This window comes from Ahaetulla prasina, chromosome 7 (assembly GCF_028640845.1).
Source record: "Ahaetulla prasina isolate Xishuangbanna chromosome 7, ASM2864084v1, whole genome shotgun sequence".
In the NCBI taxonomy this organism is placed as follows: Eukaryota; Metazoa; Chordata; class Lepidosauria; order Squamata; family Colubridae; genus Ahaetulla; species Ahaetulla prasina.
In genome coordinates this window covers 17,643,264-17,659,588 of record NC_080545.1, presented here as the reverse complement: position 1 = coordinate 17,659,588, position 16,325 = coordinate 17,643,264, and the positions used below count along the sequence as shown (strand labels likewise).

Genomic DNA, 16,325 nt, shown 5'->3' with positions numbered 1-16,325 from the left:
AAACAAGGGGAGAAGCAACCTAAAACAAAGGAGAAATTTCCTAATGGTGAGAACGATTAACCAGTGGAATGGCTTGCCTTCAGAAGTTGTAGGTGCTGGAGACTTTTAAGAAGAGATTGGACAGCCATTTGTCTGAAATGGTATAGAGTCTCCTGCTCAAGCAGGAAGTTGATCTACAAGATCTCAAAGATCCCTTCCAACTCTGTTATTTATGTTCTATGTTCTAAGTAATAATTAGCCTTATTGCCTCTGTGGAACAATTTTTTAGAAAAAAAACCAAAAAGTATTAATTCTTAATAAATAAATACTACAAGGTTTAATAAAATCCCAATGAACTATTTATTATGGCATTCATATACTAATTTGCTATGTTTATTTATTGATTTGTTAATTTGCTGCCCATCTTGCTATGAAGTTACTCTGTTAAAAATTCTCAGAAATATGAATCTTCCTAGATCTAATTCTCACCCTCTCGTAATTCATCCCTGAAAGTTTAATCTGAATAACACACACCCTTATACGTATGTATACACACACACACATACACACATACATCAGGGAGTAGAAGTAGTTCTTAACGTACATCCAATTTTTTTTGCTAAACAAGGCTGCTGTTAAGTAAGACTTGCCCCATTTTACAATCCTCTTTGCCATTAGTTATTAAGTGAATCACTGCAGTTGTTAAGTCAGTAACATAGTTGCTAATAAAATATGGCTTCCCCATTGATTTTGCTTGTTAGAAGGTTGCAAAGGACACTGCAACCTGAGATGCAACAGATTGATTTGATTTCCAATTGAAAATGAGAATGAAAATCACAAATATTATATAAAGTCATACATAGTCATAAACATGCAAGATACGGTAGGTTAAAGAAATAAGGGCTGATGCTGAAAGCCAGATTATTAAACCTAGCACCAGGCAAAGCATATTAGTATTTCCTCAGGCAGACTTCAGCTTTATAGTGCGTAACTGATTATTCAATAGGGCATATAAAGACATTATAATGGCCAGCCTGCATACTGAGTGAGCAATAAAAATAATTCAACAAGGAAGCCTCCAAATGATTGTCAGAAAGGCATGTTAAAATCATCTTAACTTATAACAGTGAATGAATGTGAATGGAATCAAATAATTTATAATACAGAATTATACACATATAAATAAATATCCATCACATTATACTATATAAAACCAGCAATTTAACTACAATAGGGAGCGTATTGTCATAGGTTGAGCAATCTAGCCATCTCATCTCAGAGAATAGAATAGCATAGCATAGCATAGCATAGCATAGCATAGCATAGCATAGCATAGCATAGAATAGAATAGAATAGAATAGAATTTTTATTATTGTCCAAGTGTGATTGGACAAACAAGGAATTTGCCTTGGTGCATGTGCTCTCAGCGTACATAAAAGAAAAGATACATTCATCAAGAATCATAAGGTACAACACTTAATGATAGTCATAAGATACAAATAAGCAATCAGGAAACAATATCAATATAAATTGTAAGGATACAAGCAACAAAGTTATAATCATACTCTCATAAGTGGAAGGAGATGGGTGGTGGGATCAATGAGAAGATTAATAGCAGTGCAGACTTATAAATAGTTTGACAGTGCTGAGGGAATTATTTGTTTAGTAGAGTGATAGCAAGATTTACTCATTATAAAACTTTACCTATGTTTGATGCTAAGGTGAAAGTCTTAATCTGTTTTAGGATTGCATAAGCACCTAAACTTTTGATGATTACATAAACATTCTAACCTAGTATTCTTGGTAACAATAAATAAAAGGTTTGTCATTGACCTTTCTTCTTTTTTACTTCCCAGTCTAATCTACAGTTTTGGAGACTTAGAATTGTTTGCAAACCAAGTACAGCTGCCCCTACAAAGACAATATTAGTAAAATGACAAACCACAGGACAAAGTTAAATATTTAACAATAAGCAGAGAGCTACAGCACAGGCTAGTGTACTGATAAATGTAACTTGATTTCTGCAGCCATACAGAAAACTACTTGGAAACTTCCTCCTCTACTTTCAGACTTTAGACTTGACTTTAGACTTCAGACTTTAGATTACCCTTCATGAAAAATGAGGAAATGGCCATTGTCCAACATTCCATACAATCTTTTGACTTTATTTCACTGTGGTATCATTCCACCTCCTATGTTACAAACATAGGTAAAATAAACATAGGTAAAATATCTCCTTCCTTGAAATCAAGACACCTTTAAATGTGTATAGATCAATGTTTGCCTTTCTATCTAATGCAAAAAATATTTTACACTCCTAGAGCATATTTCACATTTCCTGTTTGAGAGAGACATGCTAAAAAATCTGGTACATGCTTTGCTATTGGGTGCATTACTGAAAATAAAATGATCTAGAAGCATGTAGAGAATCTAAATGTCAGAGTGTGTATAAAATACTCTGAATGTTTATAATGTGTAGTAAGTGTGCACTTATTATTCTGCCATGTATGTTTATGCATCACACAATTTACAAATCTGGAATATTTCTACTAAATTTTCAAATAAAACCTTATTTTATAATGAAAGGACCAGATTGGTATGGTGCATAAGAGGAATGGACTGCCATTGGAAAAACCTAGGTCTACATTCAGTGGAAAAGCTCACTGGACAATTCTGTACCAGTCGCATTCTCTCGCCCCAAGCTACCTCACACAGGTGTTGTATGGTAAAATTGGAACAGCAGTAGGTATGCCAACGTGATTCCTGAACGAAAAAGGTTACAAATCTGTTAAGTAAATAAATGCAGATGTTGGTTTTGAATCAGGGGTGAAATGCTCCCGGATCACACGATCCAGTAGCGATCGTGACCGGTAGTTCGACGATCCGGAAGCGATGGTGAAGCGAATCTCCACCCATCCACCCTGGTGTCATTACTTCCAGGTTTTAACCAAGAAATAATGTGTTTTTTACCTTCTGCGCATGTGCAGGTTTTGCACATGCGCAGAAGGGCTGCACGCACATGTGATGCATGTGCGCACTTCCAAACCGGTAAGGAAGGTAAGTAGATTTTACCCGTTTTGAATGTGTACAGAAGATATCATTAGAAATGAAAGGATAGGAAAAAAAACCCAAGAAAATACTGAGAATTTTTCTACAATTTTCTTTTTCTAAAAATGAAAAAAAAAGGCACACTTCCTACAATTTTATTTTAAACACTGTAATGCATAATGTGGCAAAGAAAACTATTTTCATATTGCTAACCACCTTTATTCCAATTTTTTTAAAAAAATGTTTGCTACCTGAGGACTTATATATAGCTAAGTTTTTTGTTCTTTAAAGTATCAGTGGCACTATAATGAATTTATAAACGAATATTACATACCATAAGTTGCATAGTGAAACTCTCAAATGCAAAAACAAGAATACATTTTTTCCTCTAGGAGGCACTATCGCTTCCTTTGTTAAGGACTTTGTAATTTCTAGAGCCTAGTGAGCAACATGGCCTTCTGTATTCCATGGATCATCAGCACTTGAAGATCAGCCCCAAAATTAGCAGGAAATGATGTAATTTATGTTATATGCCACAGAGAATTGCTTTGAGTTATACAACCGATAAATTAATTGATTTATAAATAAGTACACTTTGGTGATACAGTATGTGAGGAAGAATTCAAAAATTAAGATGGCAATGGGAGCAGGAAGCAATGGCCTCCTATATCCGCCCTTAACTGATATTTTATTTTTCAATCAATCAATGGGGGGAGGGAGTCTTAGTGAGAGCAAAGACTATGTATCAAACTGGATTATTCCCTTCACCTAATTAACCCCCTCCAGAGTTTGAAGCAATCCCCACCAAAAGGTAACTGTGGGTCATTTTTTCACATTCGGAGACGTTATGGATGGGAGTTTGTCTTTTAATTTCCTGTGCTCATTCCCACTATGTAGATTTCCTCTCTCCAAAATAGAAAAGATCAAAAACATTCTGCTACATGTAACCCTTGACCTGTTTAATGATTGTTCAAAATTACAATGACACTGAAAAAAGTGACTTTATGACCACTTATAACACTTATGATTGTTGCAGCATCCCCAGTCAACTTTAGGTGCTTGGCAGCCAGCATTTATTTATGATAATTGTAGCATCCTGTAGCCAACCTAGCAGTTTCGAAAGCACGTAAAAATTCAAGTACAAAAAATAGGGACCACCTTTGGTGGGAAGGTAACAGTGTTCCGTGCGCCTTTGGCGTTGAGTCATGCCAGCCACATGACCACAGAGACGTCTTGACAGCGCTGGCTCTTCGGCTTTGAAACAGAGATGAACACCGCCCCCTAGGGCCGGCAACGACTAGCACCTATGTGCAAGGGGAACCTTTACCTTTACCTAGCATCCTGTAGTTCTAGAGAGCTTCTGACAAGCAAAGTCAATGGGGGAAACCAATTTCTCTTAACATGATTCGCTCTAGTGATTCACTTAACAACCATGGCGCAAACATGCTAAAATGGGGCATAATTCACTTAATAACTGTCTTACTTACAGAGGAATTATTGAGTGTCTCATTTGCACCTCTATAACTGTCTGGTTCGGTTCTGCAACCCAACAAGAAAGGATAATTCAGAGGATAATTAGAACTGCAGAAAAAATAATTGCTACCAACCTGCCTTCCATTGAGGACCTGTATACTGCACGAATCAAGAAGAGGGCCGTGAAAATATTTACAGATCCCTCACATCCAGGACATAAACTGTTTCAACTCCTACCCTCAAAACGACGCTATAGAGCACTGCACACCAGAACAACTAGACACAAGAACAGTTTTTTCCTGAAGGCCATCACTCTGCTAAACAAAGAATTCCCTCAACAGTGTCAAACTATTTACTAAATCTGCACTACTATTAATCTTCTCATCGTTTCCATCACCCATCTCTTCCCACTTATGTCTGTATGAATGTAACTTTGTTGCTGGCAATCCTTATGATTTATATTGATATATTGACCATCATTTGTGTTGTAAAGGTTGTACCTTGATGAATGTATCTTTTCTTTTATGTACATGGAGAGTGTATGCACCAAGACAAATTCCTTGTGTGTCCAATCGCACTTGGCCAATAAAAAATTCTATTCTATTCTATTCTATCTAATCTATTCTATTACTTAGCAATGGAAATTTTGGGCCCAATTGTGGTCGAGGACAACCTGTATATTCTTTCCAATCAAGTTGCCAATCAGGTATAAAATACTGATTCAATCCCTCATTTAGTAGCTCTTTGGAACAACCCACCCCCATAATACAGCAATTGGACAAATCCAGCACAGTTAATAGCGGTGTCCTCCAAGGCATTGTCTTGGGACCCACACACTTTCTGCTTTATATCAACGACCTATGTGATCACATTAAAAGCAGCTGCGTCCTCTTCGCCGATGATGTAAAATTATTTAACACCACCGACACTGCTGCTGCCGGTACAAAGTGACCTAGACTATGTGTCAGAATGGTCACGTAATTGGCAACTCCAAATTTCAACTAACAAATGCTCTGTCCTACACATTGGCAAAAAAAATCAGAACACCAAATACAAGTTAGACAGAAACAATCTCATAGATGACCCTCACTGTGTCAAAGACCTAGGAGTACTTATCTCAAACGATCTAAGTCCCAGAGCTCACTGTAACAGCATTGCCAAAAAAGCATTAAGAGTTGTTAACCTTATTTTATTTTATTTATTTTATTTATTTTATTTGCATTTATATTTTGTGAAGCTTCCTCTCCCATAACATTGAATTGTTAACTAGGGCATACAAAACCTTTGCCAGACTAATTCTCGAATACAGCACGACTGCCTGAAATCCACACTGTATATCGGACATTAATACAATTCAGTGGGTCGAGAGATATTTCACGAATACTCCACTCCTCTACTCACAATAAAATCCCTTATGCCACCAGGCTTGTAATTTTGGAATTGGACAATCTGGAACTGCGCCACCTGTGGTGTGATCTAAGCATAGTACACAAAATTGTTTGCTACAACGTCTTACCTGTCAACGATACACACTCAAGGTAAACTGCTCCAAACTCGATTTCAGAAAATACAACTTCAGCAACAGAGTGGTCAATGCCTGGAATGCTCTATCTAACTCCGCTGTTACATCCTCAAACCCTCACAGCTTCCACCTTAAACTGTCTACCATAGACCTCACCCCACTTCCTAGCAGGTCCATAAAGGGGCATGCATAAGCACACCAGCGTGCCTACCGTCCCTGTCTTACTGTCTCCATTTATCTGCATTTACTTCCTTTTTTTCATGCTTATGTTCATACATGTACATGTTTGACAAACAAATAAAATAAAATAAAATAATTTCCAAACAGATTGGCTACGGTGGGACATTTATTAGGGATTACTATCACAAGGATAAGTTTTTAGCTCTGACATTACATTTGCATCCTCTGAATATACCCACAACAAGCTTAAAAAAAAGTTTGTAACATAGCTTTTTAACGTAAACATAAGTGCTACACAGGCAAATTCTGAAAAGTCTATCATGCAGAGACAGATCAGATCTTTTCCACTTTCTAAAAATCAGCTCCTGTGTAGTAAGAATTTTTTTAGGCACAACCAAAATCTCCTTTGGAGGATCCACAACCTTTCAAATGAGAATTAGAAATCATGGAAGCCAGGGATATAGATAGGGCAGAGATAATTCACTGACAGCTTTTGATGTAACTCATCAAAAAGTGTTAATAGATCGAACAGATTACTTTGATCTAATTAGTTAATTCTATAGCGTGCAATACCTTCATTATCCCTAATGATAGATTTTGTACACAAAAGCAGAGAAAGTACAATACTATCCTCGACTTACAACCATTTGTTTATAACCAAAGTTGCAACAGCACTGAAAAAAGTGACATTGACTTTTACTGAACCTTATAACACACTTTTAACTTCAACAGCATCCCCATGGTCATGAGATTAAAATTCAGATGCTTGGCAACTGGTTCATATTTATGACATTTATGACATGGGAAAAGCAGATTCAGTTTACAACTGTTTTACTAATTTAACAACTACAGATTCACGTAACAACTATGGCAAGTAAGGTTTCACATAAAAGGGGGCAAAACTCAACTGTCTCGTTTAGTAACATACCAGTAAATTTTGGTCATATGTGTATCTTTTATTGGAGGAAGGAACAGAATAACCAAATAATAAAAATGAACAAATAATGATTTTAAAAGGGCATCATATTTTGATCTGAGAAGAAGGCTGCCATAAAAAGCATCAGACAATTAATTAGAATGCCAATGTTAAAACATGCTGAATCTATCAAACATCATGGATCACATAATAATTTTTCTACATCCTCCAAATTGATATTGGTTTGCTATATCAGTCTATTTCTAATGCTCTTTATTAACATTGTGTCCCATCATGTTTTAAGTAATTATAGCCACATATATTATAGCCACTGACGATGAAATATTCCTTCAAATTCTTCTGTACCAGTCTTAAAGGTATTAAAGGAAATTGCTTCCAATGTGGAAATGCCATCATAGTGAACAGCTTATTCAGTGTCACATAGGCTTCAATGTAAAATTTCTGTTTTGGTGTACTCTGTTGAACAGTCTTCTTCCATTTGTAGCTATCACAAATTCCTCCAAAGAAAGGCCATTTCCCCAAACAATTGGAGGAAGTTAAGTATCTATAATGAAAGAATGGTCGGAAATTAACTGCTACAACAAATAAAGTCTGAATTTTCCAAAATCTGGAATCACATTTTCCCAACATCATAAACAGGTGGCTACATTCTCTTGCTTACACAAAAGAACCGAACCTGATTACCAATATTGTAAACAGCAGAAAAATGCCATTCTATGTCTGTAGTGCAAAATTAAAGTAGCGCAATTTTTTTTACAAGTATTCAGAAATGAGAAAAGACAATTCAATTCCCATTTAATTTTATTCATTATAGAGGACTCTGAAAATGAGGTAATCACACTGGGATAACATTTCAAAAGAAGCCAAGACATCTGTAAACAAAAATATGAAGTCTTTTCTCTAAATTTTAAACCATAAGAAGTAATCATTTTCTTCCTTTAGCTGTTAGCTTTAATAGACGTAAGTTACAATTCTTTATTAAACTCCAGAACATGTCTATCTAAAATTTCCTAAGGTTGTTTCCTTAGAAAGCTGATTTCATAATGCACAGTATCAATTTTCTCTGTCTCCTTAACCACCATGATAAAAAATGTATTTTCAAAAGACCAGTACTGGATTGCAGGAAGAAACAGAGTGAGTAGAATGGAGGAAAAATTAGATTAATCATTTCCTAGTAACAGAATTTCAAACAATTCGCTTGAAGATAGATAGATAGATAGATAGATAGATAGATAGATAGATAGATAGATAGATAGATAGATAGATAGATCGATCTCCAAAGGAAAATTGGAAGATGCATTATTATTGACATTGTTTGCCCAGAGATAATTAAGTCAGTATTTTCCACTTGTTAGCATCTTTTAAAAATCAATAATATGGGGCTTAAGATAAAGGGGGCTTTTATATCTTCTGCATGTTTTATCCCGAAAAGGTTCACAAAGACTGAAGTTACAGGTACAGTACCAACCAGGTCAACTGTGTGGAAAGGAGGATGAAAAGGTGCTTTTGTCTCAGCCTCGTAGAGCTGAAGGAATTTAACAACTTTTCAGCATGGAGGAAATAAAACCCTTTTGGCTGGATGTCGAAATAGTAACCCTAAGCAAAGACCGATGCCAGAAGCATTTCCTACCCCAAATACCCGAATCGAGCCCAAGAGTAGCCTTCCTTTTTAAATTTAACACCCCCTTTTTTTTCGTCCCTCAACTCTCCCGTACTTGATTGATTTTTAGTGATCTTGGGGTCGGTTTTAGAAGCACAGGGCAACCTCCAAGCCACAAGTTCCTGCTGCGAACTGCCCGGCGGGTGCGCGTCACAGACACCCCCCCCACCCCACCCTCTTGGATTATACAGCGCAGGAATTTCACACCCCACGAACTTTCACCAGGTTGTGTGGGCAAGAGGGAGGGGCCGGTGCCAACCGAGCGTCACGGCGGGTCAGGAAAACCACTGACACGCACCGAGGGTGGGGGAGTCTGCGTCGAGGATTTCCCGCACCCAGCCCACCCGGGGGATCGTGGCGTGGGTGGCTCCCGTCTTGGCTGTCAGCCCGTGTGGGGGGGTTGAGGGAAGCTCCCGCACTCAGCAGGATTTGAGGGGGGGGGAGAAAAAACGACGCTACTCCGACGGTTGCGACCCCCCCAAGGCGGCAGCCAGGCAAAGCAGATTTCCCCCCCCCCCGTTCACACGTTCGCTTCGCTCGCCCCACAGAAAGGCGTGGCGGCTCCCCCACTCCCACTATCCTTCTTCCCCCGACCCTTTTGTCGCCCCGTCCAGGAACGGGAAGCGCCTTCGCCCCGAATCGAGGACAAACGCGCCTCACCAAAACGCCGCCTTTCCTCTCTCCCTTCGCCTCACCTGCAAGACACGGAGATCTCCACTCGGGTAGCCGGGACGTTGGCGCTCACCGGGTTAAAATCCCCCACGGACGCCATATTCCCGTATCTCTCCAGCTTGGGCAGCTGCCCCAACAGTTTTTCCGGACCGAACATGTGGGGCCAAAGGCGGGGCGAGGAGGACTGTGGGAGGGGGCCGGGTGGCGGGTGTGTGGGGGGGTGGAAGAGGTGGTGCTAACGGAATTTAGCGGGCAGGCACGGAGCGCGCGCGCTGAGGGGAGGGGCGGGCTGGGGGGAAGAGGAGGAGGAGGAGGAGGGAAGGAGCGGCTAAGCGAGGCGCGCGGGTCTGCGAATGCCGAGCGCGGACTGCTTGGAAAAGGACAGCGGGCGCGAGGGACGGAGTGGGGTTGTGACGTCACCGCCTAAGGGAGACGTGCGTGAACGTGTCCTCCCCCCCGCCACCACCCTTCCCCTGGGTATGTGGGTGGGTGGGGGTGTCTCGAATTTGGCGCGAAGCCGATTTTGGCTCCCTGTTCTCAAGGAGGCGGTGGAGTGGAGCGCGGGGGGGGGGGACAGGTGATGAATCTCCGGATGCGGTGAAGATGCGCGTTTCCCCGTAAAGTTCAAGTGTTGTTCGTACTACGTGGCAGACGGGACTCTCAGCGGGGCACTTGCCACTGACGGAAAGTTTCCAAAAAAACAACACCACACCACACACACACACACAGAGTCCAAGAAACCAGCGGCGAGTTTTACAAGCCTGTCAACCGATCCCCACGCTGCGGCTTCTCCTTAAGGCTGCAGGAGAAGCTACTGAACATTCGCCTCGTGAGACATCCCCAACTCGGATTAGCCAGTCAGTGTGGTTTATTTAGGCTATGAGGCGAAGTCCACCCTGGTTGCGGCGATTAAGCTGTGCTTTTTTTTCTTCTTCTTTCCCCTCAGATCTTGCTGGGTGTGGGAGCTTTCCTCAACCCCCACGGGCTGACAGCCAAGACGGGAGCCACCCACCCCACGATCCTCCGGGTGGGTTGGGTGCGGGAAATCCTCGACGCAGACTTTTTGTGTGTGTGTTTTCCTGACCCGCCGTGACGCTCCGGTTGGCACCGGGCACTCCCTCTTCCCCACACAACCTGGCGAACGTTCGTGGGGTGTGACATTCCTGCGTTGTGCAATCCGGGAAGAGGGTGGGGGGTGTCTGTGACGCCAGGCGGTTCCCGGCAAGAAACTTGTGGCTTTAAAATTGCCTAGGCTTCTAAAGTGACAAAGTTTACCACAAATTAATCGGGTTTGTGAGTTAAGAGGGCTGTGAAAATATTTACAGACCTCTCACATCCTGGACATAAACTGTTTCAAGTCCTACCGTCAAAACGATGCTATAGAGCACTGCACACCAGAACAACTAGACACAAGAACAGTTTTTTCCCGAAGGCCATCACTCTGCTAAACAAATACTTCCCTCAACACTGTCAAACTATTTACTAAATCTGCACTACTATTAATCTTCTCATCGTTCCCATCACCCCTCTCCTTCCACTTTTGACTGTATGACTGTAATTTTGTTGCTTGTATCCTTACGATTTATATTGATATGGATTGTTTCCTGATTGCTTATTTTTACCCTATGACTATCATTAAGTGTTGTACCTTATGATTCTTGACGAATGTATCTTTTCTTTTATGCACTCCGAGAGCGTTTGCACCAAGATAAATTCCTTGTGTGTCAAATCACACTTGGCCAATAAAAAATTCTACTCTACTCTACTCTACTCTACTCTATTTGCAACATATTTCCTCCGGACTGGCGAATGGGAAGCTGCCATCGGAGGCAACCCCCACGAAAATCCGCGGCAGCTGAGCCGCTTCTGACCCCTCTCCCTTGCACAACTTGCTCGGGAAACATCCGTCTCTTCATGCAGCACACAAAGGAGGCAAGGCAATAATAGATCCTTTCCCAAAGCGCTCCTGCAAAAGGGCAAGCAACCCTTCTCCGGATCAGCGGAGTTGTGGGGAAAGTTCCTCTAGGGGGAAAGTTGCTAAGGGGTCTTTTTTTTTTTCTCTTTCCAGGAAAAAAGGAGGTGGCATTCCCCGGTGACACTCACAAGAGGTCTATCCTGCAAAAGGAGGAACAACCGTTGCTGAGGAAAGATCGTTGCTTCCAACGCCTAATGTGGATGAGTCATCTTAGGCTTACTAAATGAGTGTAAAGTATATAAATAGTCCACAAAATGTTATAAGTATAAATACACAACCGTCATCAGGATCCTTACAGTTTTCTTTTTTAGCGTTCTTTTTTAGCCCTTTGATTCAGTTTCTTAAGAAGAAAAAGGGGGAGAAAATTGTGTTCAAATCACTGAGGAGAAGAACCTCACATTCTTGACTCTGGATGGCAAGGAAAAACTTGGGTCCCTTTGATGCAAATTCCCACAAACACTCCCAAGTGCTGCCTGAGATGACCAGACAAGACTGTGTAATTTGTTCACTGATGAACACAAATTTTTCTGTTTCTTCCTAAAGAGGGAAATCGGTGCATGATTTCTCAAATGCATTGAAACAGAGCATCATGCTCTACTGAAATAGCTGATACACCTTTACATTAGTTGGAAAACTCTTCTCAGAATGCTATTAAATGCTCTTGGGTTCAGGGGGTGCCCTTTCTTTTCTTTCTGAAAAAAACAAACCTCTTCAGTCCTCAAACACCAAGGAGGTCAAACTTCAGATGTTCTCTAATGCCCTGAAGTTTGGGAAGAGTCAGCCTGCAGAGATCATAAAAAATGATATTTTAAAGACTAAAATTTAGTGTAGCTTTAGCTTTTGTAGACTACAGTTTATTTCATCAGAGACACTGAATGTTAACAGAGTGAGTAGTGGAAATGGAGCCATGGAGAAAGATACTGATCAATAACAAAACAGATACACAAAGACATTTTGCATTATTGAATTTACTCCATATAATGTGATAAGGGAAATTTTTTATTCTCTGAGAAATATTAAGTTTCCTAACAAATTTCAATCCAGCTGTTTCTCAAACAAATTAGCCTTTATAGCCTCTGCAATCTGTAGATCAGTGATGAGTTTTCTAGATGATTCAGTAGTTTCCTACTGATTTTTGAATATTGATGGCAGAAAGCAGTCTATTTCTTTTCTTTCTTCCCCACTCTTTTGGATTGGGTTGAGATGGCAGCACACATCCCATTAGCAGATGAGCACGTTTATGAATATCTTATCATACGACTGACATTTGATCCTTTAACAGCGTTGAAATAGGAATTGGAGAGGTTAATGCTGCTGCTCCTTGTGTACAGCAAAAATATAGCATTTCTGTTCATTACTTCTTAGAAATAAGTCTCCTGAGCTCAATGTAGTATACTTCCTAGGAGCTGCGCATTTGATTGCTGCTTCAGTTCTCATCACTATGGAGTGAATCTTGTCCTCATTCTTTCTGGAGTACATATGTGAGTGCAGATCTTTATGTAGCCAGAATAACACTATCCATATAGAAAAAGAGAAGCATGAGGATTTGCAGAAATATGTCCCACCTTTATCGTTTTTCTTCATAACTTAAGAAGCTGAACATATCTAACTCTCCTCCCTCCTATTTTCTCCATTACAACAATCCTTTGAGGTGGGATGGGCTGATAGAGAGTGGCTGGCCCAGAGTTACCCAGCCAGTTTTCATGTCTAAGGCAGGATTTTTGGTCCACATTAGCCTCCCGTGCTACAAAGAACCTGCAACCACAACATTCCTCTGAAAACAACAAAATACCTTATCCCACTAGACTTGAAATCCTAGGCTTAGAAAACTTGGAACTCCATCGCCTTCGACAAGACCTAAGTTTAACTCACAGAATCATCTATTGTAATGTCCTTCCTGTCAAAGACTACTTCAACTTTAATTGCAATAATACAAGGGCAACCAATAGATTTAAACTTAATGTAAACCGCTTTAATCTAGATTGCAGAAAATATGACTTCTGCAACAGAATCATCAGTGCTTGGAATACTTTACCTGACTCTGTGGTCTCTTCCCATAATCCTAAAAGCTTTAACCAAAAACTTTCTACTATTGACCTCACCCCATTCCTAAGAGGACCATAAGGGGCGTGCATAAGCGCACCAACGTGCCTACAGTTCCTGTCCTATTGTTTTTCTTTTCTTCTTCCTATATATGTTTATATGTGTATATACTATATAATCTTTTTGTATGATGTTGTGACAAAATAAATAAAATAAAAAAATAAAATAAAATAAAATTCCATAGTTGCTACATTCTACTGAGATACCTATGTCTCCTTTTACATTATTCACATCAGTAGTATGTAGCTCCGGTTCCATTTATCTTTCACCTCTATGTTTTCCTTCAAGTCATCACTACATTTGATTGGCTTTCTTTAGGAACTATTTCTGGGGAAACCTCTGTAGCATTCTTGTCTCTCTCTCACCATGAGGCTCTTCGGTTCATTTACTAGCTGTTCCTTGCTTCAGTTACTTACCTCCCCATGCTAGCCAACAACCTTATTTCCCAGTATGTTTCCTTTTTTATTGATACTGTCTGCTCCTTCATTGTTGTCTTTGGGTTTCCTCTCTCTCCGTTTCCTTAAGTCCCACCAGTTTTTTCCCCTGTCCTATGCCGACTTAATACAATATTTCCAACCCGACAGAAATGGAACGGCAAACTGTTAATTCCTTCAGCACTTAAAACCAAACCATCATATTAGATCAGCCCATCAGCATCATGGGATGCAATCAGCTGGACCGCTTTTGCTTTTAAAACTTGAGTTAACATTCATTAATATTATATTCCAAATGAAGCACCATTATTTTTCGATAATGGTGAACCTAATGCTTTCTGTCTAGTATTTCATTTCACAAGGAGACCTTGCGTAGCTTCTTTTCCAAAAACACCACACTACTAACCAGAGCATATAAAACATTTGCTAGACCAATTCTAGAATACAGCTCGCCTGTTTGGAACCCTCACCACATCTCTGACATCAATACAATTGAACGTGTCCAGAAATATTTTACAAGAAGAGTTCTCCATTCCTCTGAAAACAACAAAATACCTTATCCCACCAGACTTGAAATCCTAGGCTTAGAAAACTTGGAACTCCGTCGCCTTCGACAAGACCTAAGTTTAACTCACAGAATCATCTATTGTAATGTCCTTCCTGTTAAAGACTACTTCAGCTTTAATTGCAATAATACTAGAGCAATTAATAGATTTAAACTTAATGTCAACCACTTTAATCTAGATTGCAGAAAATATGACTTCTGTAACAGAATCATCAGTGCTTGGAATACTTTACCTGACTCTGTGGTCTCTTCTCATAATCCTAAAAGCTTTAACCAAAAACTTTCTACTATTGACCTCACCCCATTCCTAAAAGGACTATAAGGGGCGTGCATAAGCGCACAAACGTGCCTACCGTTCCTGTCCTATTGTTTTTCTTTTCTTCTTCCTATATATATATATATGCTTATACCTCCTTATATTTACTCATATATGTGTTTATATACTATATAATCTTTTTGTATGATACCTACCTATATTGTTGTGACAAAATAAATAAATAAAGATTGTAAACAAAATAAGAATCAAAAAGATTTATTGGGTAGCTAATTAGAATAAACAAATTCCTGCATGCCCTGGACTATAAAAAAAAATTCATGAAACCATTATGTTAAATGGCATAATAAGGAATTATAGGACTCCCATTTGTTCCAATGTCACTTTCTTCACACACATAGAAGCCCCAAACAAGTTGCGCTAGTTGGCAGGACTGCTACCAGAATACAGGGCTTAGTTATAGCATATTGTATTTTTTTTTTTTTTTACATTTATATCCCGCCCTTCTCCAAAGACTCCGGGCGGCTTACAGTGTGTAAGGCAATAGTCTCATTCTATTTGTATATTTACAAAGTCAACTTATTGCTCCCCCCAACAATCTGGGTCCTCATTTTACCTACCTTATAAAGGATGGAAGGCTGAGTCAACCTTGGGCCTGGTGGGATTCGAGCCTGCAGTAATTGCAGGCTGCTGTGTTTTAATAACAGGCTATCTTACAGCCTGAGCCACCACGGCCCTTTTCTTTACACACTCAAATGCAGTCTATAATTGAAATAGTTTTGAAGCAAATGTTAAAATACAGAACATTCAGTGAGCCAAATCAGTACGTTCTCTAAAGTCCATACAGATCACAGCAGCTCTAGCTGCCATTTCAAATTCATTTCAAAGCTATCTCCTCTCCAGTTCTTTCACACAATTACAACTATTGCATTTGATTGCCGCATGTTTCTTGGGTTTGGCAAACCTAACAGGGTTGGAATTGCTCCTAATAATTCATGGGTTTCAGTTGCAGGAGACAGTTGTTCTCTCTAATCATCAATAATGGGAATTTGTCTGCAAAGATTTAATTTAAAAATGCTGAAATAAGATCAGTTCTAATGGGTGATCCTTACCATTTGTTAATATTACATGCAGAAATAAAGTCTAGTTTCAACTGTATTAAATCCAAAAAGTCTAAATCAGTGCTTCCAGAAATGTTTATCATTACATATTTCAGATATCAGTTAATATTTTAAAAAGTGGTAAATAAGTGTTCATAGGCATCACAATGTGTTTTTTTGTTGTTGTTTTAATTTGTTGTGTCAATAAAAATGCAAAAGGAAACTGAAAATGCTGCAATTGTTTTATCCTTTTGAACCTTTATTAATACATAATCCCTATTTAATGATGGCTATTTTAAATACAGGTGAGGAAAAACTTGAGTCAATGTAATTTCATGAATATTTGAAGAAAATGTAGAAATGGAGCATTAAGCCTTATGATTTGTTATTAATTATTTGTTAA

The 16,325-nt window shown here is 39.4% G+C and overlaps 1 protein-coding gene and 1 long non-coding RNA gene across 2 annotated transcripts in view; one reads left to right on the top strand and one right to left on the bottom strand.

Moving 5' to 3' along the window:
* CPNE8 (copine 8) overlaps nt 1-9,766 on the bottom strand; it is a 77,951-nt gene extending 68,185 nt beyond the window's left edge. Inside the window, 1 exon segment of the mRNA XM_058189800.1 lies at nt 9,495-9,766. Within this exon segment, the coding sequence (XP_058045783.1) occupies nt 9,495-9,628 (134 nt within the window). The 5' untranslated portion in view covers nt 9,629-9,766.
* Nucleotides 9,767-9,809: 43 nt separating this feature from the next.
* LOC131201701 (uncharacterized) lies at nt 9,810-10,499 on the top strand. The gene is made up of 2 exons (XR_009155955.1): nt 9,810-9,948; nt 10,418-10,499. It is a non-coding gene; the product is annotated as an uncharacterized LOC131201701 (long non-coding RNA).
* Nucleotides 10,500-16,325: the final 5,826 nt, after the last annotated feature.